This window comes from Myxocyprinus asiaticus, chromosome 34 (genome assembly GCF_019703515.2).
Source record: "Myxocyprinus asiaticus isolate MX2 ecotype Aquarium Trade chromosome 34, UBuf_Myxa_2, whole genome shotgun sequence".
In the NCBI taxonomy this organism is placed as follows: domain Eukaryota; kingdom Metazoa; phylum Chordata; class Actinopteri; order Cypriniformes; family Catostomidae; genus Myxocyprinus; species Myxocyprinus asiaticus.
The window spans coordinates 30,471,776-30,494,935 of record NC_059377.1 but is presented as its reverse complement, the minus strand read 5'-3'; the positions used below and the strand labels follow the sequence as shown (position 1 = coordinate 30,494,935).

General features: G+C 36.1%; 1 protein-coding gene across 2 annotated transcripts in view; it reads left to right on the top strand.

Annotated features, from left to right (window-relative positions):
• Positions 1 to 7,635: 7,635 nt before the first annotated feature.
• The window catches only part of LOC127424921 (prolyl endopeptidase-like), a 33,037-nt gene continuing 17,512 nt past the window's right edge, over positions 7,636 to 23,160 (top strand). The window contains exons 1-4 of one of the 2 annotated variants that reach the window (XM_051670473.1): positions 7,636 to 7,800; positions 8,223 to 8,297; positions 13,591 to 13,724; positions 16,364 to 16,494. In XM_051670473.1, coding sequence (XP_051526433.1) covers positions 7,759 to 7,800; positions 8,223 to 8,297; positions 13,591 to 13,724; positions 16,364 to 16,494 — 382 coding nt within the window. In that variant the 5' untranslated portion in view covers positions 7,636 to 7,758. Of the gene's footprint in view, positions 7,801 to 8,222; positions 8,298 to 13,587; positions 13,725 to 16,363; positions 16,495 to 23,160 lie in introns of both variants that reach the window. The other variant, XM_051670472.1, reaches the window with a different exon arrangement.

The following is a 23,160-nucleotide window of genomic DNA, read 5'->3' as shown; positions in this document are numbered from 1 at the left end:
AACAAAAACTTGTATTATTGTATATCAGCAGTTTTAAGCATTGCAATTATTTTCAGTCACTAAACGTAAGATGGGGAGGCGGCATGTAAGATGATTAAGTGGTAATAACTACATTGATCGTCAAGTTCCATGGATTATAGAGCAGCATTATGCCATGTGCCATCTGCTTGTGTGTATCCATTGGTGTGTAATTGAACATGCATATGTGTAAATAGTATATGGATGTAGCCTATATAGTATACTGAATCAAAAACGAAATAAAGTCAGAATTTGATTAGAACAGTCTTTAAAAGAGCAATAGGGAAACATTATATTTTTACTTTTTGTGAATACCATAAACATGCTTTTGCGTTAAAATGAAATTTTATTATTGTTCCCTCTAAGTCTTTTTAACCCCTGAGCCACCGACCTGCTCAGTTGGACAGTCCCATTCTGCCTATATAAGCTGATTGGCTTACACAGCCTAAGACTGGCACGGTACCTGTTTCTTTAGCTCATTAGTCTATGAGCAGAGCAATGTGGGAGATGTGTCTGTTGGATGTCTTTCATAATGGTCCATCTGCCAGCCCATTTTCCAGTCATCCTCTCACCTGTCTGGACACAAACAAGAAAAAAACAGAGGGAAATTAACTTGCAGGGACACATGTTTGGACTTGTCATTTTCCGACACCATTCCCCTCCCTTCAATTTCCTGTCTAGCTCTATCTCTGTACAATAAAAAGCAATAAATAACTAAATAATTGTCACTTGTGTTTTATGTTATAAATCTATACAATTTACAATAAATAGATTTGATATTTGATACTTTTTTTTTTCATGTATTGTTTTGTTTCAAAATTGTTTTACTGTATAAATTCTGATAAAATAAAATAAAATAAAATAAAAAATAGTGGCAAGAAAAAGTATGAGAACCCTTTGGAATTACCTGCACTTGTATACAATGTATAAATTTGTCTTAAAATCTGGTTTGAACTTCATCTAAGTTACAATAATGAACAAACACAATTTGTTTTAACTAATAACACACACATTAATGTATTGTTCTTGTACATATTGAATAAATCATTCAATTCAATTCACCAAGTTCGCTGAAGTTCGCCAATGACCACCTTTAAACTCCACAATGCTACTGGGAAAATGTTTTGTAGACTGATGAAACTAAGGTTGAATTGTTTGGAAAGAACAAACAGCACTACGTATGGTGTAAAAAGGGCATCGCATACCAACATGAAAACATCATCCTAACGGTGAGGTACATTGGAAGGAGCATCATGGTTAGGGTCTGCTTTGCTGCATTGGGGCCTGGACTGCTTGCCATCATCAAAGGAAAAATGAATTCCCAAGTTTATCAAGATTTCCTACAGAATAATGTTAGGGTGGCTGTGCTCCAGCTGAAGCTCAGTAGAAGTTGGGTGATACAGCAGGACAATGACACTAAACATCGAAGTAAATCCACTACAGAATGGCTACAAAGAAAGAAAATCCACCTTTTGGAGTGGCCCTGTCAGAGCCAAGATCTTAACCCAATAGAGATGCTGTGGAATGACCTCAAAAGAGCTGTTCACACCAGACATACTAAGAATATGGCTGAGCTGAAGCAGTTCTGTATGGGATAATGGTCCAAAATTCCTTCTGAATGTTGTGCAGGTCTAATTCGAAGCTACTGGTAACGCTTGGTTGAGGTTATTGCTGCCAAAGGAGGAACGGCCAGTTATTAAATCCTAGGGTTCACTTACTTTTTCCACAGCACTCTGAATGTTTAATGGGATGTATTCAATAAAGACATGAAAGATTATAATTGTTTGTGTGTAGTTAGCTTAAGCACATTGTGTTTGTCTACACTTGTGACTTTGAAGATGAGATCACATTTTATGAACAATTAATGCAGAAAACCAGCTAATTTCAAATTGTTCACAATACTTTTTCTTGCCACTGTATGGCAGGTCCTATTGTTACAACTTAACCTATATAATGTGACAACATGCCCTGCATGTGTTCAATGAACTGTACCTTTTGTCCCGGGCAATACCAGTGGAAATGTTTAAAAGCTTTTTTGTAACCAAGACCTTAAGGTAGGTGTCTATACAGAAATTGTCTTTCAAAAATAAACCTAACTTGAGATATATTCGCTTAAGAAAAAAGTGGGACAACTAGCCCCAGTCCCGACTATATCTTCTCTATTAATTTTGTTTTAAATGTGGACATTACTTTTGGTTTCCTCTTCCTCTTAGTTTTAAGATAAATGAACCAACTTTCCAAAATGAGTCTTGCTGTCATACAGAATTTTCATATATGAGGCCCACAAACCACTTAACTCTCCCTTCCTCATCTGCCCTAATAGCTCACAATTAGTAGATGAGAAACTGTCCGACATAAGAGCCTCTTCTACTCGTCCCAGTTTGCCACCTTCCTTCAGACACCTTTTTTCCCAGTCACAGGAATTAGACAGATTAAATGTCTGAAACTCAGAACTAATTTTTCTTCTTTCTCTCATGGTGAATTAGCTCGTCTAAGCGGTTGCAAGGTTCAACAACAACAAACATTGCAATGTGCACTTGTTTGGCTTGGGGTTTAGTGTACATATTTATGTGGATTACACTGTAATGCCTTTAATAGACTTGAGACACTCACCTACTCTCGTCTTTTAAAAAGAGACGAAGACTAATAAAGAAATGTGCGCTGGACAAAAAAACTTTACAAAAAGACAACAACACTTTACAGAGCACCAGACAAACTTCAGACTGTTATTAACCCTTATGTTCTGTTTGGGGTCTGAGAGACTATGAAAACTTAAAATTCTGTTATCATTTACTCACCCTCATGCATCTTTTTTTCAGTACAATGAAAGATAATGTAATTGAGACTAACATGTCTTACATCTCCTTTTGTGTTCCATGGAAGAAAGAAAGGCATACAAGTTTGGATCAACTTGAAGGTGAATAAATGATGAGAGAATTTTCATTTTAGGGTGAACTGTCCCTTTAAACGAAACATGACTATTCATTTCAAAAATTACTATTATGAATTTTACATGTATGCATTTACATTAAAAAAGTAAAGTCAATCTCAACAGAACAAGAGGGTTAAATGTCATCATCTTTCATCATTCAAAATCAAAATCCTGTCCTAACTTATTACCAAAACATACTGAAAGTGCCGAGTTGTTTTACTGTAGGTGTAAATCATTGACAAGAGTGATTTATTAACACCAGACTACAGCTGTATGTGGAAGTGGTGAACTATAATACAACAGGTGACTTATTCTTGTCTTAGTCATCCGCAGACAGAATGACATGTGCTTTCCACTGTTTCTTAAAGTGACAGATGACTTCACTTCCTGTAAGGTGAAAGGTATATTAGTTTTGTTGTTGTTTTAATCTTTTTTTTATTTTATTTTTTTTTATTTATCATGCAGTACATCAGCGTGTGTAAGTTCCGGCAAATCTTGGCGTTTCTTAATCAGATGTTGTCTGTGCCTTAATGGGCATGTTTTTATGTGTTTGTACTGTATGCCACAGTATATGAAGAGCAGATGCATGTCTGTCAGTGAAGAATGATGTTTGGGCCGAGACTTCCTGGGCTGCCCGAAGGGGATGAAGGCCACCATGGGGAAACTACAGAGCTCTGTATGAGATGAGTGAAACTGTCCAAACTGACACAAAAAAACACATTCATGCAAAACATTCCTGTCAACACTAAACAAATGCCATACCTCAAACAATTTGATGTTTATTGAACTGCTTTGCTTTTCACTGGAAATGTAAAGAAATGTAAGTAATATAATTGTATAACATGATGATACTTGCTTTGAAGATGGGCAAAACATGTAAACCAAATAGCTCAGGCTATAAATTCAGATCAGATTAGCCACATTGAAAGCCACAGTAAAACAGCCGAAATATGCAGACCTGTGATCGCACATCATTGGAATTCTATGTAAATTTGACAACTTGCTTGTAAACATCCTAGAGTTAGGTTAATGAACTACAGTACATTATTAGTGGTAAATCAATAAAGTTTTTTCAATTACTGATATTTAAAAATGTACCCATGATCCCCCCCAAATCTTGAACATTTGGTTACATACTCTGGAATTAATGCAAATCATGCAAAACAACACTCCTTAAAAGAATGTTTCAGGTTCAATACAAATTAAGCTCAATTGACAGCATTTGTTGCATAATGTTGAAAAAAAAAAACACAGTTAATACAGTGAGGCACTTAAAATGGAAGTGAACGGGGCCAGTCCAAAAACTTTAAAATCCACTGTTTCAAAAGTAGCCACATGACATAAACATTTTATATGTTAACATAATTTTAGTGTAATAAAAATTAAGGATTTACCAACATTATGGCATTTACCAGATTATAGGGCTTGCGTTACATCGTCATGGCAATAAAGTTGTAATTTTAGATGTAACATTAAACAGATAATGTTAATAAGTGATTTGTACATGTATAATGTTTACATCTTGTGGCTATACTTTTGAAACAGTGTATTTGAATGTTTATGGACTGGCCCCATTCACTTCCATTGTAAGAGCCTTACTGTACATGCTACTGTTTTCTTTTTTTAATGAATGAGGGACTTTTTTAAACTATTTTTTGTGGTAATCAGCATTGCTCCACAAGTGAAGTCAATTGAGCATAACTTGTATTGAACCCAGAACATTCCTTTAACCGTAATAAAATCATGACCTCTTGTAGCTTATTGCTTTATTCACATCTGGACAGAATGTGATCCAGATTCTAATATAACAGTAATGTATTACTCTCATCTGTTTCCTAATCATGTCTCTGTTTTTGTCCCAGGTTTTTCTTTGATTTGACCATAAGGACTCACCAGACAACATGATCTTCAAGCTAGAGGTTGGTCAAGTTCAGAATCAAGATGTATGAAAATCATATGTCAGCTGTTACGGAAGGCGACGGATTAATAACCTTTCTTTGTGTGAGAAATATGAGTATGAATTGTGCAACTAGTTTGAACTGCTGATGAGATCCAGGCAAGCAATTCAAGTACAAGCACCCGTTAACACGCAAGCCATTGATCTCCCATAGGTTACTCAGGTTGGGACTCTCCAGGATTGGTGTTACACATTGGAAAACAACAGAATGTTCATGATACATGTTTGTGTTTCTAAACTCACTCGCTGTCTGTTACCTTATAATTCTTCCCATACTAAAGTGACAGAACTAATCCATGTTGCACCCACTCGTCTCAGAACTGAACTTCCAGCTGGTGCAAATGTGAATAGAATGGGATTCCCCCTGAATCATCTTACATTCTAAACGGAAATTTCACTGATTTTGTCTCTGACACTTTGACCCTCAGCTTCGATATGATTTTCAACCTGAAGCTGGTTACAACTTGTTTTATGGTTTATCGTCAGCATATGTGTTGGTGACATTTTTCAATAGGTCACTAAGAAGTCAAGAGCATGAACTCTTCTATCAAGCTTCATCTGGTTCCAGGTATTTGTACAGATACACACTCTAGGGAGGAATATTCCGGGTTCAACACAGGTTAAGCTCAATCGACAGCACTTTTGGCATAATGTTGATTACCAGAATAAACAATGGAAGTGAATGGGGCCAATTTTTGGAAGGTTTAAAAGGCATAAATGTGAAGCTTATAACTTTATAAAAGCTCTTAAATTAATTCTTCTGCCAAAACTTGTATTATTTGAGCTGTAAAGTTGTTTAAATTGTCATTTTTATGGTTGTTTGAGGGTTTATGGCGCAACAGTGTAATGGAAATGAAGTTGTAAAATTTGATATAACTTTAGACAGAAAAGGTTAGTTAGCGATTTTATCACACTACACATCATGTTAACATGTATTTTATTTTTATTTTTTTACATCTTGTGGCTATACTTTTGAAACAGTGAGTATTTTAATGTTTACAGATTGACCCCATTCACGTCCTTTGTAAGCGTTTTTTTTTAAATAGGCCCTACCTATGAATATGAAAAGGGAATTTTACATCCTCTAACCTACAGGTGCAATCATTATATTACAGTAGGGTGGATTGGAATCCAGAACTCCTCATGCTCAAAGTGAAAATATTACTAATAGACCAACAATTCAAAGCTTACAAATAGTTGCTCATCCATGAATTTACCAATTTCTCAAATTAAATGTAAAATGTTCATTGGTGCAACTTCAGTTGGTCAGCAACAATGACATGTAGTTTAAATGTTTTTTTTTTGTTGTTGTTGTTTTTGTTTTGTTTTTTATTTCTAATCATAATTTAATTGTTTACATTTTAGGTTTGACTTAAAAAGGGTTCATACTCTACTACAGGCCTAATCTGGATCGATATATCACAAGTAGACTATTTATTTATTAAAATGGTAAAATAATTATTTCTTGAAACCAATGTTTTTTTTGTTTTTTTTTGGTTGGTGACTCTGGTGGCACAGGAATTACACACTTCTCCTTTAAAACAAATAATGCATAGAAACGTATTTGCTTCTCTTTACTTGCCATTTCAAAATGGTATGGTGGACTTGCATTAAAATCTGACAGTAACCTGCTGAAACAATAATTGCAAGAAGATATTTACTGGAAGGCCAGAGTGGAATATAAATAGCCCATACAGGAACATATGGAGATTAGTGACAGCTACCAAACTACAAGCATGTAAAGCGTGACTGAAGTCCACATAAACAAATGTATAAAGTGCAGGATACCTTACGCACACCTGTCAACAAACATCACTTGCCCTGTAATTAATTGTCCAGTCAAAATATTCTCTCTCTATTTCTATCTTTCGCTATCTTCCTCATGCTTTTGACACTCTAGTTTCTGACAAGATGGACCATCTTTCAGCGTCTATCTGTCAACTGAGCTAAACCTGTATTACTGCCGAGAACTTGGCTAAAAAATGTCAACAAAGCTTTGCGTAAAAATATACAGAATAGGATGGGTGCGTTGTTTCTGTGCATGTTAAAATGGTACAGTTTAGCTGCAACAAGCACAAATAGCTGCTTTTCAGTTCTTTGTACAACAAGTAAAAGGGTGAGGATCATGTTCACTATCTTAGAGTTACAAAACTGGAGAAAACAATGTTATTTCAAGAAAGAGTTAAAATATCCATGTTTGATTAGTTTGTTTTGTTATGTCAATAAAACAACAAATGGCTAAAGTTCACTCGAGTATTCTTATTTTCAATGAGCTTTAAGAATAAAGAGAAAGAGAGAAACACCTACAAAAAAAATAAAAAATAAAAAATAAATAAAATAAAATAAAAAAACACTCTCTTTTGCACATACAGTGGCCCCAAAAATTATTTGGATCACAATTACAAATGTTTGAATGTCATTGCATCTATTGTTTAACATTAAGAATATATCTATTGTTCATCATTTAAAACCAAATAAACCTCTTTGTGTGAAATGTTTTGCTTGCAAAGTGTGCTTTTTCTATCTTGGTTTGATATTTTGTTATATAGTGCAAAGACATTCATACATTTTAAGTGTAGCTTAAGTGTCCAAATACTGTACATTTGTACACACAAGCAGCATAAACTTTACAAGTTCCTAGCCCCTCCCATTTTGGGTTGACCAATCCAGTATGAAATCACCTCCTGTATGCATACAGTGCTGCCTGAGCGAGAGAGGGAAACAAGAGACCAGTGTTTGATTTCACTTTCACTTTTCAGAGCTGAGTCACCCGGGCGTGAAGCATACGGACATCCACATACACAAATAATTTCACAAAAACCTAACAAAACACAGAACACACAGCACCAACATGGCTTTCAAATACCCAGATGCACGGAGGGATGACAGTAAGGTTAGTGACACTTTCACTCTAGGTTTTGCACATATAGTCTTTCATTCATTTGACTGCTCTTCCTCTTTCTGAAAGACACATGAAAAAGAACACCAACAAATAGGAAATAGGAAAGATTGACTGGAACACATGAGTGAGCTATTACCATTGGTCATGAGAGTGTAAAGATCCAAAGTATGTGTCTGTGTTGATGCTTAGTGGTTATGTGTCATAAGTTTCAAGTGATAGCTGCTTGCAGTAGTTTTCACACGCTGCAAGGCTGCCTCAAGGCCAGACATAACAAGTATGCATCAGCAAAAGTCCATAAGTCTGTGTGGAGTGCTTCAGTCAATGTTGTTCTGGGAAACTAAGTATATTGTGTTTCTATTTTGTTTTAGTGCTGGCACGTCCGCTGCTCATAACTGTGGTGTTTTGTTTCAAAGGTGGATGATTATAATGGGGTACAATTTCCAGACCCATACCACTGGCTGGAGGACCCTGACAGTGAGGAGACTAAGGTGACCCCACCTATGATATACAAACACACAAACATGTCATGTTTTATTTCATAATGGTGACCTCCCATAGCCCTTTACTGTTTTTGAATTAAAGGAGCACTCAGTATTTTTTTCCTAATTTAAAAAATGGGACCCACTTTATATTAGGTGTCTTTAAGTACTGTTACATTTAAAGTACCTGCATTAGTTACATTTGTAGTTACTCTGTTAACTTTACCTCTAACCCCAAATCTAAGCTGTATATTTTAACATTATTTAAAATTAAAAGTTGTGGATGTTAACATTAACATAACATTAGTTAATGCACTATGAACTAACATGAACTAACAATGATCAATTGTATTTTTATTAACTAACATTAACAAAGATTAATAAATGATGTAAAACATATATCGTTCATTGTTAGTTCATGATACCTAATGCATTAATTGATGTTAACAAATGGAACCTTATTGTAGTGTTACCAGCACATTTTGCTCTTATGGAAATAAATTGGTACTTTTATTCACCAAAGTGGCATTCAACTGATCACAATGTATAGTCAGGACATTAATAACATGAAAAATTACAATTACAATTTGAAAAAAAAAAAAAAATTCAGAACTTCATATACTACTTCAAAGAGTTCTCATCAAAAAATCCTCCACGTGCAGCAATGACAGCTTTGCAGATCCTTGGCATTCTAGCTGTCAGTTTGTCCAGATACTCAGGTGACATTTCACCCCACGCTTCCTGTAGCACTTGCCATAGATGTGGCTGTCTTGTTGGACACTTCTCACGCACCTTACAGTCTAGCTGATCCAACAAAAGCTCAATGGGATTAAGATCCATAACACTCTTTTCCAATTATCTGTTGTCCAATGTCTGTGTTTCTTTGTCCACTCTAACCTTTTCTTTTTGTTTTTCTGTTTCAAAAGTGGCTTATTTCTTTGCAATTCTTCGCATAAGGCCTGCACCCCTGAGTCTCCTCTTTACTGTTGTACATGAAACTGATGTTGAGCAGGTAGAATTCAATGAAGCTGCCAGCTGAGGACATGTGAGGCATCTATTTCTCTATTTTCTTGTTAGAGCCAGATGTCCTTTGTCTTTGAAGACTGTAGTGTACACCTTTGCATGAAATCTTCATTTTGACTGACTGACAAGTTTCTAGAGAAAGCTGTTTCTTTTTTTTGTCATTTTTTACCTAATATTGACCTTAAGACATGCCAGTCTATTGCATACTGTGGCAACTCAAAAACAAACACAAAGACAATGTTAAGCTTCATTTAATGGACCAAATAGCTTTCAACTGTGTTTGATATAACGACAAGTGATTTTCTAGTACCAAATTTGCAATTTAGCATGATTACTCAAGGATAAGGTGTTGGAGTGATGGCTGCTGGAAATGGGGCCTGTCTAGATTTGATCAAAAATGACATTTTTCAAATAGTGGTGGTGCTGTTTTTTACATCAGTAATGTCCTGACTATACTTTGTGATCAGTTGAATGCCACTTTGGTGAATTAAATTACCAATTTCTTCCGAAACAGCAAAATCTGTACATTATTCCAAACTTTTGGCCACCAGTGTGTATATAAATATATACATATATATATATATATATAAAACTTGAAAAATAAATTTGAAAACCTTTTAGAAATTAATGATTACGTTAAATTAAAAATGTACCAAGCAATTAATACCAAAATGGACACAAAGATTACATTGTGTTTTCAGTCACAGAACAAATTAATCATGGCTGACTATAAGAATTGGAATCGGTATTCAAAAACGTTTGCTTTTGTGTGGTGCTGCATCCACGGCGCTAGGTGTCAGTATAAGTTCAAAACGACAACAACAAAAACAACAACAAAAAAATTAGTGCACCTTTAAAGCTATTTGTATGTGTGTGTGTGTGTGTGTGTGTGTGTTTAATACCACTTATAAATTGTAAAATTGGCTTTGTAAACACCAAAACAAAAAAGAGCGGTCCATTTTTTTTAGCTACTCAGGGAGCCCTCTATGTCAGCGCTACTCAACACGCGGCCCTCGAGTGATCTTTTGCGGCCCTGGTTATGATATCATCATCAGAAATATATTTATCAGCAGCCTATCAAATCTGTATGAATTGTGAGGTGTCCATTTTCATGAGGATTTACGCTGATTTTCTACATTGCTGAATCACATTAGAAGGGGAATTAAACTGCAAGAGGATGTTACAAATAAATAAATAAAAACAACAAATAATATCTGAGCATGGCTGATGTTATGAGAGCAGCAGTCGGTCTGCGTGCGTGTTCATACACAGTACATGTGCACTCACCCGCGGTCTGTCAATCAAAAATGCATGCTCGCAATCTCACTCAACACGGCGCAAATCTGTCCAATATCTTGAATAGCTCATCAGAGATATGTCCTCGTCATGGCAACAGTATTTACAGGAAAAAAAACAAAACAGTTTTCCTGCAGTGACTGCATTCAGACGCCTTCACGCAAATGCTTTTTAGTGATCTACTTAGGCACAAAACGCTAAGGGGGGTGAGCAAATCTTTATGACTTGTCACTGAAGGACTTTTGGTGCTAAATTTGGATATATCGCTCATTTTTATGAATACATCTGTGTTGCATGTGGTGTTGAGCACTCATGGTGTTTGTTAGTTGACAATCACAGTGACAACAGAACTGATCTATATCAGAAAATCGAACAGTTACACCCCTTATGTTTAAAATAATCACTAAAAGGTATCGTTTACCCAAAAATAATCTCACCCAAAAAATTATTTACTCACCCTCATGCCATCCCAGATGTCTATGACTTTCTTCTGCAGAACACAAATGAAGCTTTTTTGAAGAATATCGCAGCTCTGTTGGTCCATACAATGCAAGTGAATATTGGACAGAACTTTGAAGCTCCAAAAAGCACATAAAGGCAGCAAAAAAGTAATATATATGACTCCAGCAGTTACATCTATGTCTTTAGAAGTGACATGATAGGTGTGGGTGAGAAACAGATCAACATTTAAGTCTTTTTTTTTTTTTTACTTTAAATCTCCACTTTCACTTTCACATCTGTAGTCACATGTGGCCACTTTTTAGTTTCAATTTCACATCTGAAAGTGAATGTGGAGATTTATAGTAAAAAAGCCAATGACTTAAATATTGATCTGTTTGTCATCTACAGAGCTGAGATATTTTTTTTCTTCAAAATAATTATGATTTGTCTTCAGCAGAAGAAGTTATACACATCTGGGATGGCATGAAGGTGAGTAAATGATGAGACAATTTTCATTTTTAGGTGAACTATCCCTTTAACTAATATTCCAACATTCTTACTATAAAAATGTTTACTTATATATATACTGTATATGCACTGTGTGTGTGTGTGTGTGTGTGTGTGTGTGTATATATATATATATATGTGTGTGTGTGTGTGTGTGTGTGTACAGTATATAATCATAAATATTAAGAGATGGCCCTCGAGGGTAGAAGGATCCAGCTTTGTGGCCCCTGAACTTTCCTAAGTTGAGTAGCCCTGCTCTATGCTCTATTTTAGATGTTTGGGTTGGCTAGAGAGAGGGCATGTGGTTTAAGAAATGGGGGTGATCTAATTCAGTGGCTAAGTCCACATGTACAGTATATTACGGATATTTCTGAAAATTCTGTTTTTTTTCGCCCTGAATTTTTTAAAAGCATTTAGACAGCAACAGCATTTATGGAAATCTCTCCATCCATACGACAATGCAAAAATGCTTTAAAACGCTCACATACACATGCCAGGTGAGGAGTTGGTGAAATTGTGCCATAAAGCTTTTATTCAAAAACCACTGAACATTATGGGCACACGTATAAAGAACGGCAACAGTGCCCGTCCACCTTTTCAGACGTCTTGATTCCAGAAGTGTTTTTCCCATGAATTTTTCTATAGGGATTTCATAAAAGCATCCTAAGCCATTAACCAAACCAGCCAGCTCAGAGTCCGACTCATTACATCATTCACAGTTCTGAAACTGAGATTAAAACTAAAAGTTGTCAAAACACAAAACTTGCCATCAAACCTATGACAGCTGATCACAAGACAGCTGTCTAATTCCTGCCTGTCAAATTACAGTATTTGCGCAATATTTAGCAACAACAGTTTTTATGCTCAAATTGTATTTAAGATGTAACCATATTCCAAAATCTCAATTTTACCTGTCCACACACATAACAGAAAACAATGTTTTTAAAAATTTTCACTAAGGAAGATGTTTTCAAAAACCTCAAAACAGTTCAAAAACTATTTTCAGTGACCTAAACGCTGTTTACATGTGGATGGGAGGCCAAAATGCAGTGAAAACTTTACGATACACTAATAGATTTAAGTCTGAAACCTCATTGTTTCTAGTGTGGATGAGAGGCGTAAACAGAGAAATTAGTGCATTTTCAAACAAATATTTACTAGTGTGTATGTGGCCTAAGTCTAGTGGAAGTTAGCAAAATGTTTGAAATTGCTTAGCACCTTTAAGATAATTATTAGTACTACACCCTAACCATACACCTTACAGACACCTTAAGGAATTAATTTATTCGCATTCTAAAGCCGTTCCACTCGCAGGTCCCTGCAATGTAGGTTTTTGGGGACCACAAATATAGCACAGCACACCCACAAATTCATTTTTTGGTCTCTTTAGCTCTGCTATCTGATTTTCCATAATCCAATACATGGAAATACTACTGTGAGCCACTGTACCATCCAATAAATTAAAAATGTCATTAATAACATGCAATGCAGGCCCCAATCAGGTCTTTCTCTGTTCACAACCACATTCAAATCATAAACTACAAATATAAATCACATACACATTCTCTTCAATCTCAGATCTACTGTATGTTATGTTGACAGGAATTGTTTCTGCATGATTCCAAATGTACAATAAAATAAATTCATTTATTTTATTACCATTTAGTACTAGAGCTGAATTTGTATCTAACATTGCCACACCCTGGACTTGTTAGGTCAAAGCGCAGGGAGCAAGCTCACCTGCATTTATATACAGTTTACACTGATGTCACACCGACATCTACATTTGCATGGGGGCTAACATGCCAGTTACAGGCTTTGGTAGACTATAATGACTTTCTCTGCCTTATCAGATAAATTAAACAATCCATACCACTATTGACGCAATATTTTGAGGCTCACCCTCTTTTGTTTCCTGGTCTCCACCCATCACCGGAACAAATAATAGTGTAGAAAAATGTACATATAAACAAGTTATCAGTGTGTGCACTACAACAATATGCCAGTTTAACAGTGTCCCTCATCCACCCAGCAGATGTTTGTTGAAGAGCAAAATAAGTTGACCATGCCATTCCTGGAACAGTGTGCAGTCAAAGAGCAGTTCCACCAGCGCCTCACCGAGCTCTATAACTACCCCAAATACAGCTGTCCTTACAAGAGAGGAAAGAGGTAGTGATCAGACCACACACAACACCAAAACAACTCAGGCCCACTGTGCTATCACACTCAAGACAAATGGTGTGAAATCATCATTCTGAAAAGATTTCACCATTAAGACAAGAAAATGAACCCATTAAAAGAGGAAGCACTCAAAAAATACAGAAACAAGCCATAGAAATCTAATATATGGTCATATTTGAATGTATATATAAAATTATAGCTCATGTGTGCAGATTTTCCAACTGCACTATTTGTTTGTGGCATACAGTATATTTTAAGTAATGTGAAAACAAAGGAGAAACCATGGTTACAGTATATGTTTGTGTGTATATATATATATATATATATATATATATATATATATATATATATATGTACATTTGTGCTCAAAAGTTTGCATACCCTGGCAGAAATTGTGACATTTTGGCATTGATTTTGAAAATATGACTGATTATGCAAAAAAACTGTCTTTTATTTAAGGATAGTGATCATATAAAGCCATTTATTATCACATAGTTGTTTGGCTACTTTTTAAATCATAATGGTAACAGAAATCACCCAAATTACCTTGTTAGCACAATACTTGTTGACCCTTCTCCAAACATAGCGCTTATGGTTGTGACCATAAAGCTCTATTTTGGTCTCGTCACTCCAAATTACAGTGTGCCAGAAGCTGTGAGGCGTGTCAAGGTGTTGTCGGGCATATTGTAACCGGGCTTTTTTGTGGCATTGGCTTCTTTCTGGCAACTCGACCATTCAGCTCATTTTTGTTCAAGTATCGTCGTATTGTGCTCCTTGAAACAACCACACCATCTTTTTCCAGAGCAGCCTGTATTTCTCCTGAGGTTACCTGTGGGTTTTTCTTTGTATCCCGAACAATTCTTCTGGCAGTTGTGGCTGAAATCTTTCTTGGTCTACCTGACCTTGGCTTGGTATCAAGAGATCCCTGAATTTTCCACTTTTTAATAAGTGATTGAACAGTACTGACTGGCATTTTCAAGGCTTTGGATATATTTTTATATCCTTTTCCATCTTTATAAAGTTCCATTACCTTGTTACGCAGGTCTTTTGACAGTTCTTTTCTGCTCCTCAAGGCTCAGTATCTAGCCTGCTCAGTGCATCCATGTGAGAGCTAACAAACTCATTGACTATTTATACACAGACACTAATTGCAATTTAAATAGTCACAGGTCTGGGAAATGAACCTTTAATTGCCATTTAAACCTGTGTGTGTCACCTTGTGTGTCTGTAACAAGGCCAAACATTCAAGGGTATGTAAACTTTTGATCAGAGCCATTTGGGTGATTTCTGTTATCATTATGATTTAAAAAGGAGCCAGACAACTATGTGATAATAAATAATTAATAATTTTAATAATAAATAATTTTGCATGATCAGTCATATTTTCAAAATCAATGCCAAAATTTCACAATTTCTGCCAGGGTATGCAAACTTTTGAGCACAACTGTATATATATATATATATATATATATATATATATATATATCACACACACACAGGACTGTGCAAAAGTTTTAGGCACTTGGGAAAAATGTTGCATAGTGAGGATGTCTTCAAAAATAATGCCATAAATAGTTTTCATTTATCAGTTAACGTCACACAAAGTCCACAGCACTAATTCTCCTAGGTACACCTGGATACAGTTTTTCTTGGTTGTTGGCAGATTGGATGTTCCAAGCTTCTTGGAGAATTTGCCACAGTTCTTCTTTCTTTTTCAACTGACTCAATTGCTTCTCTCTCTTCTTGTAATCCCAGACTGACTCAATATTCAGTGGGGGGCTCTGTGGGTACCATGCCATCTGTTGCAGGGCTCCCTGTTCTTCTATTCTATTTGCAAAATAAATGTTTGGGAGTCTAAAAAGTTTATTTCCTATTGACACACTAAAGCTGAAAATATAAATAACCATCTTTAGACAAAAGTTTTTGTGAAGCATCTTATGTACCTAAGACTTTTGCACAGTACTGTATATATAATGTTACAGTATTTTTGAGAAAATTTTTGAGAAAAAAATCAACATGATACATTTATATTTGTTTGTTGTCTGCTATAATTATTGTATTTAGTGACACTACATTGTTTGGCCTATTTAAATCGTTTATTTCACAAATACAAAATGTCCCATTGAGCCAATAAATTCTTGTCAAGGCAACCAGATTTCTTGTTTTGCAAGTTATCAATTTGTCATTATTTCATAATATGTTTTTAAATGACTCTTTTATGAAGTAAAACCTGCAATCTTCACCTCTAAAGAAGAGAACATATTGCAAAGCAAATACAAATAATAGCTTAACATATTAAAGTCAACTAAGACCTCATCACTTAACACAATACTTAGTATGGTGACAAATATCAACCAACATATTTAAATAATAATATAAGCTCTTACATCACTACACAACAAATGTAGTGATAAACAACAAATAGTGATGACAAACACAACAACAGCAACAGAATAAAGGTAGCAATCAGCAAAACAATAATCCACAACACTTACCGCATAGTTTATTCATGCAAATCCACAACATTGTTCAATATGAAATCTTTTGTGCAGACAACTTTCCTCAGTAAGAATGAGAATTGTACATCTAATTAACTGTGATGTTGATTGAAATCTATTCTATTGTAGATATTTCTATTTCCACAACAAGGGTCTGCAGAACCAGCATGTGCTCTATGTGCAGGACTCTTTGGAAAGTCCTGCGTCTGTGTTCTTTGATCCAAACACTCTCTCAGAGGACGGAACTGTGGCTCTCAAGGGTGAGTTTGATTGATTGACTATACCGTAATAACCTGTAACACACTTACTGTACACAGACATCTTACTTTCTGCTTGTTGTTCCTTTCATCGTCACAATTTCACAAAAGAGGTAAAATATCCAGTAAACACAGGAGAAAGAAATGAGACATCACTGATTGACAATAATTGTTGTATTGTTGAAAATAATTGAGTACATAAACACAATTATCATTTGTTACAGTTAAAGAATATAGATTTTTAAAACATTATAGGCTATACAGCACTAATATACAGTGGCCTCAAATGTATTTGGAGACTTAAGTCACACATAAAAATGCCTGAATGCAATTTCTGGTGAATGTATGAAGTCAGTTCCCCTCAAATTCATGTAGGTGTTCTCGCAGAGTAACCACAGGTCTTGTTAATCACAACAAATATATACGTTCCACAATGTTTGACAGCCACAAAGAGTCCAAATACTCTTTTCAAATAATTTTGAATAGAATTTTATCATTTAAAACCTAACAAAGTTCTTTCTTTACAATACTTTGATATTTTGTTATATGATAGAAAATCATTTTTTCTTTAAGTGTGATTTAAGTTTCCAAAAACCTTTTTGGCACCACTGTATACTGTATCTAAAGGTCAGAGTTTATTGTCATCCCTGGATTCCTTGGTCTTATGGAGCCCTGTCTCTGTCTGTAAGCTGTTCAGATGCATTGCGCTATTGGATTTAAAATCAAATCAGCACAGTTTGACAGCCCTTTCTATTTATGTATTTTTCTCATTCATTCACCCCTTGAATGCCTACATTTACAGAAGATTCTCTGTAGAAAATAACAAAACCAGATTATTTGCTTATTTGGGAAACCTAATGGGAAACTTTCCCCTATTCGATTTTTCATGAGTAGCTGTAATAACAGTTTATTGATGTCTTTGTTGAACAGGTTTGGAGGTAAGCTTTAGCCCTGAGGGACTGCTTGGCATTCAGTGAAAAACTCAGTGTTGGAATTTTTGTAATAGTCCCATGTCTATCTGCTCTGTATCTACACTGCTTAAAGACAGATCCATGTGGCTGTTTTTAATTAAAGCAACAAAATTACATATTAGAAATAATGAGACAAATATCTTTTTCCTTTTGCCCACTGCATTCATTGCATGCAAACCTAAATGTGGATTCAAGTCTATGAGGATACCCACACAGCTTTCAATTTCAATAATGCAAAGAACCCTTCCTGTCCAGAGCATATTACTTTGCAGCTATGTCTTTCCTCATTTTTCTGTCATTCTTTTGATTTTTCTTTCTTTCTTTACTTTTTTGCTCACTCTCTGCTCTCTCTTTAGTAACCAAGCATATTTAAAGACTCCATTACATAAAAATGGGAGGCTTTCAATCCATGTCTATTAGCTTTGAGGTCATCTATATGCTTGTCTTCCTAAAAGTTGACTAAGAAGCACATACACATTTTTGTCCAAAAAAAATTATAGAATTGGTCACCTGCCATCGATTAGTGTTAAAGAGATAGTTCACCCAAAACTGAAAAGTCTCTCATCATTTACTCACCCTCATGCTATCTAAGATGTGTATGAGTTTCTTTCTACACAAACAAAGATTTTTAAAAGAATATTTCAGCTCTGTAGGTCCATACAATGCAAGTGAATGGTGATTAGGCCATTAAAGTTCCAAAAAGGAGATAAAGTCAGCATAAAAGTAATCCATATGACTCAATATATTTAATATATAAATTGGAATTGGGTAAGAACAGACCATAAAATAACTCCTTTTTTCACTGTACATCCTGACATCTGCTGTCTCCTTGGCGATCATGATTTCAAGCTAAATTACACTTCCAATAACGCCATCTACAGGGCTCCAGACAGCGACTAAAATGGTCGGAAATGCGACCAAAAATAAATGATTGCGACAATAATTAGAAAAGAGTTGGGATGTGTGCTTCGTCAGATATCATCTTGTGAGTTATTGAATAAAACTTTAGAGCGCCAGCGTGTCTCGCGCTGCTTTTCACCCATTCTGTTGATATGGCGTGCTGGCTGCAACAACAAACACAGCGTGAGCCATTATTCATGAATAAATTACCCTTTTGAAACGGGCCTTTATAACTAATCACCCAACAACAGCTCGTTTGAACTCAGGAGCTCAGGTTAGCAGTTTGACATCGAGTCACTTTCTTAGTGAATCAGCCATCAGTGAGTTCACAACTGGGAGTGCAGACATTTCAAAATAGTCGTCCCATGTGTATTTCGGGCTTGTTTATAATTAAAACTTCTGTTTTATGTACCAAATCTTTTTTTTTCCTGGTTATTATTGATTGGGATTGGAGTAGTACATAGTATGTATATATATATATATATATATATATATATATATATAATGTATATGGGAGTGCACATATTAAATTGATTTAATGTATTATACATATATGTATATCATTTAAATATACTGTATGTATATATACACCGACCAGCCACAACATTAAAACCACCTGCCTAATATTGTGTAGGTCCCTTTCATGCCGCCAAAATCTGTTGACCTCTCTCATCAACAAGGCATTTCCATCCACAGAACTGCTGCTCACTGGATGTTTTTGTTTTTGGCACTATTCTGTGTAAATTCTAGAGACTGTTGTGCATGAAAATCCCAGGAGATCAGCAGCTGCAGAAATACTCAAACCAGCCCATCTGGCACCAACAATCATGCCATGGTCCAAATCACTGAGATAAAATTTTTTGTGAACATTAACTGAAGCTCCTGACCGGTATCTGCATGATTTCATGCACTGCACTACCGCCACACGATTGGCTGATTAGATAATCACATGGATGATTGTTGGTGCCAGATGAGCTGGTTTGAGTATTTCTGTAACTGTTGATCTCCTGGGATTTTACTGTTTTGTGCCAAAAACAAAAAAAAAAATTCAGTGAGCGGCAGTTCTGTGGATGGAAATGCCTTGTTGATGAGAGAGGTCAACAGAGAATGGCCAGACTGGTTCGAACTGACAAAGTCTACGGTAACTCAGATAACCGCTCAGTACAATTGTGGTGAAAAGAATATTATCTCAGAATGCTATTCTAAGATGCAGGTTGGCACTGTTTTTGGCGGCACGAGGGGGACCTACACAATATTAGGCAGGTGGTTTTAATGTTGTGGCTGATTGGTGTATATATATATATATATATATATATATATATATATATAGTATAAAAAAAAATCTTAGTCTTTCTTTACTGTACTTTATATTTTATTTCTATATCTATGTATCTATCTATCTATCTATCTATACAGTGTTGGGGGTAACACATGATATGTAATCAGAGTACTTTTTTCGAGTAACGAGTAAAGTAATGCAATACTTTTTATTTTAGACCATACTATCTGAGTTACTTTTTAAATAAAGTAACGCGTTGCTTTTGTACACCTCTACTGTCCCTGTATTGTGAGAAATCAAGTGTGCAAACTTCAGGGAGGAGACGTAGTGCATGATTGGCATTGTATTTCTATAGAGTGTGATGCCAGAGACTATTTAGCAGAAAGAGATGAGTCACTACTATTTAAATGAATGGGAGAAATTGGAACGCTCAACCAAGAAGCTCTAGCACCCAACAGTCAATGGATGTAGACAGAAAGTCCCACCTTGCAGGTAAAATAACCAATCACCTTTTAAATCCAGACATGCACATTTCATGTTTTAGAGTAATATGACGTCAACATACGGTTGATTCATGTGTTAATAAACACTGCATTAAAAAAAATCAGTAAATGCGTTTAGGCAGAGAGATTATAAGACTAGTCTTCCACTGGCCACTACATGATACACAGGGTGGAAAAACTCACTCAGTTCACTGACTTGTGCAGCCGAACTGCTCTGTGTTAGAGCTCCCTGTAACTTGGAGAATGGGATGAGAAAAGCTGACTCTGGATCAGTGGCTCCGAGCATTGTTCTACATTGATTGTGAATGCAGAGATAATGTCTTAGTTTCTAAAAAGATTCTATATTTTTGTTTTATAATAAACAAATAGTTTGACTCATGAAAGAAACCATTTTTATGACATTATGGTAGCATTAAAAACTATTCCATTCAAGTTGAATCAACATGCGACTTTGAAGTTGTATGCGATCAAACCAGTGGCATCTGTACACACCATGGATCAATTCAAAACAAGCGTGCACTGAGATGACTTAAGTGAAAAATATTATTTTGTTCATCAGACTTATTCCTTAAACATGTTAGACTGGCATTCCCACTGAATTTTATCCTGGCTTTTGAAAAACATCTTAAGTTGACTCTGACATTGTCCATGGGCACAGCACATGATGACATACAGTGCATCTGGAAAGTATTCACAGCGCTTCACTTTTTCCACATTTTGTTATGTTACAGCCTTATTCCAAAATGGATTAAATTCATTATTTTCCTCAAAATCCTACAAACAATACCCCATAATGACAACATGAAAGAAGTTTGTTTGAAATCTTTGCAAATTTATTAAAAATTAAAAACGAAAAAAATCACATGTACATAAGTATTCACAGCCTTTGCCATGACACTCAAAATTGAGCTCCTGTTCCCACTGATCATCCTTGAGATGTTTCTACAACTTGACTGGAGTCCACCTGTGGTAAATTCAGTTGATTGGACATGATTTGGAAAGGCACACACCTGTTTATATCAGGTCCCACAGTTAACAGTGCATGTCAGAGCACAAACCAAGCCATGAAGTCCAAGGAACGATGGTCACTCTGACAGAGCTCCAGCATTTCTCTGTGGAGAGAGGAGAACCTTCCAGAAGAACAATCATCTCTGTAGCACTCCACCAATCAGGCCTGTATGGTAGAGTGGCCAGACGGAAGCCACTCCTCAGTAAAAGGCACATGACAGCCTGCCTGGAGGACTCTCAGACCATGAGAAACAAAGATTGAGCTCTTTGGCCTGAATGGCAAGCGTCATGTCTGGAGGAAACCAGGCACCTCTCATCACCTGGTCAATACCATCCCTACAGTGAAGCATGGTGGTGGCAGCATCATGCTGTGGGGATGTTTTTCAGTGGCAGGAACTGGGAGACTAGTCAGGATCGAAGGAAAGATGAATGCAGCAATGTACAGAGACATCCTTGATGAAAACCTGTTCCAGACCGCTCTGGACCTCAGACTGGTGCGAAGGTTCATCTTCCAACAGGACAACGACCCTAAGCATATAGCCAAGATAACAAAGGAGTGGCTAAGAGACAACTCTGTGAATGTCCTTGAGTGGCCCAGCCAGAGCCCAGACTTGAACCCGATTGAACATCTCTGGAGAGATCTGAAAATGGCTGTACACCGATGCTCCCCATCCAACCTGATGGAGCTTGAGAGGTCCTGCAAAGAAGAATGGGAGAAACTGCCCAAAAATAGGTGTGCCAAGCTTGTAGCATCATACTCAAAAAGACTTGAGGCTGTAATTGGTGCCAAAGGTGCTTCAACAAAGTGTTGAGCAAAGGCTGCGAATACCTATGAACATGTGATTTTTTTTTTCTTTTCTTTTTTTTATACATTTGCAAAGATTTCAAACAAACTTCTTTCACATTGTCATTATGGGGTATTGTTTGTAGAATTGAGGAAAATAATGAATTTAATCCATTTTGGAATAAGGCTGTAACATAACAAAATGTGGAAAAAGTGAAGTGCTGTGAATACTTTCCGGATGCACTGTAAATGATGCAGGTTCAAGTGTTGGACTTTACTGCTTTAGGTAAGACAGTGGTTATTCTTCATTATTCATATTGGCTGCCATGTTGATGGAAAAACAAATAATGCTGTGAGGGAATGAGGTCACTGGGACAGGAAGGTTCAGGTCTCAGGTGAGGTTTTAATCACAAACTTAGGGATAACACAGTCACAACTGGCACAGTAACTTCTTCAGCTTCACAAACTCTTTATCGTCACAGGCTCCTAGTCACAGCCTCTTAATCATCACAAAGTCTTTATCACAACTCCGTAGCTTCACCGTGAGACTCTCGTGCCAGACTCCCTCTCTCTCTTCTGCTGGTGGCGTGGCTGTTTATATGCCGCTCTCCCCATGCTCACTGGAATTAGAGACAGGTGTTAGACATAATTTAGCTCAGGTGTAAGCGCCTTTACCGCTTTCTCTCTCTCCGGATGGGCGCTCGACCACGCTCCCGCTGCCACAAATGCATATTCATTTTATTGATGCTTTATTATAAATATGACGTGAAGACATACTTTCTAAATATCTGTTTGTTTACTATGTTACTCATGTTTTGACATGAGTGTTGTACAGTAGCTAGCATGACCTGTAATGACTATTCTATGCAATGCATGGCTTATTTGTATGGAATGCACAGCATAGCAGAAGAGAAAGTGGCTGTGAGAAACAAGTACAGCAAAAATAATGCAAAATAAACGTAACGCTTTACTTTCCATAAAAAAACAACAACTTTTTAATTAAGTTACTTTAAGGAATAACGCAATATTCTAACGAGTTACTTTTAAAAGTAATGTTACCCAATATTGCATATATATATATATATATAGATAGATAGATATATAGGAGCAATCATCATGATGGCGCCGCTGATGGCTGCCTCTGTGTGGAGCTCCTCAGTTCTTTTGTTGTTTCTGTTTGTTTGTCCTGTGTTTAGTAATCCTTTTCCAGTCAGTTTTTAACAG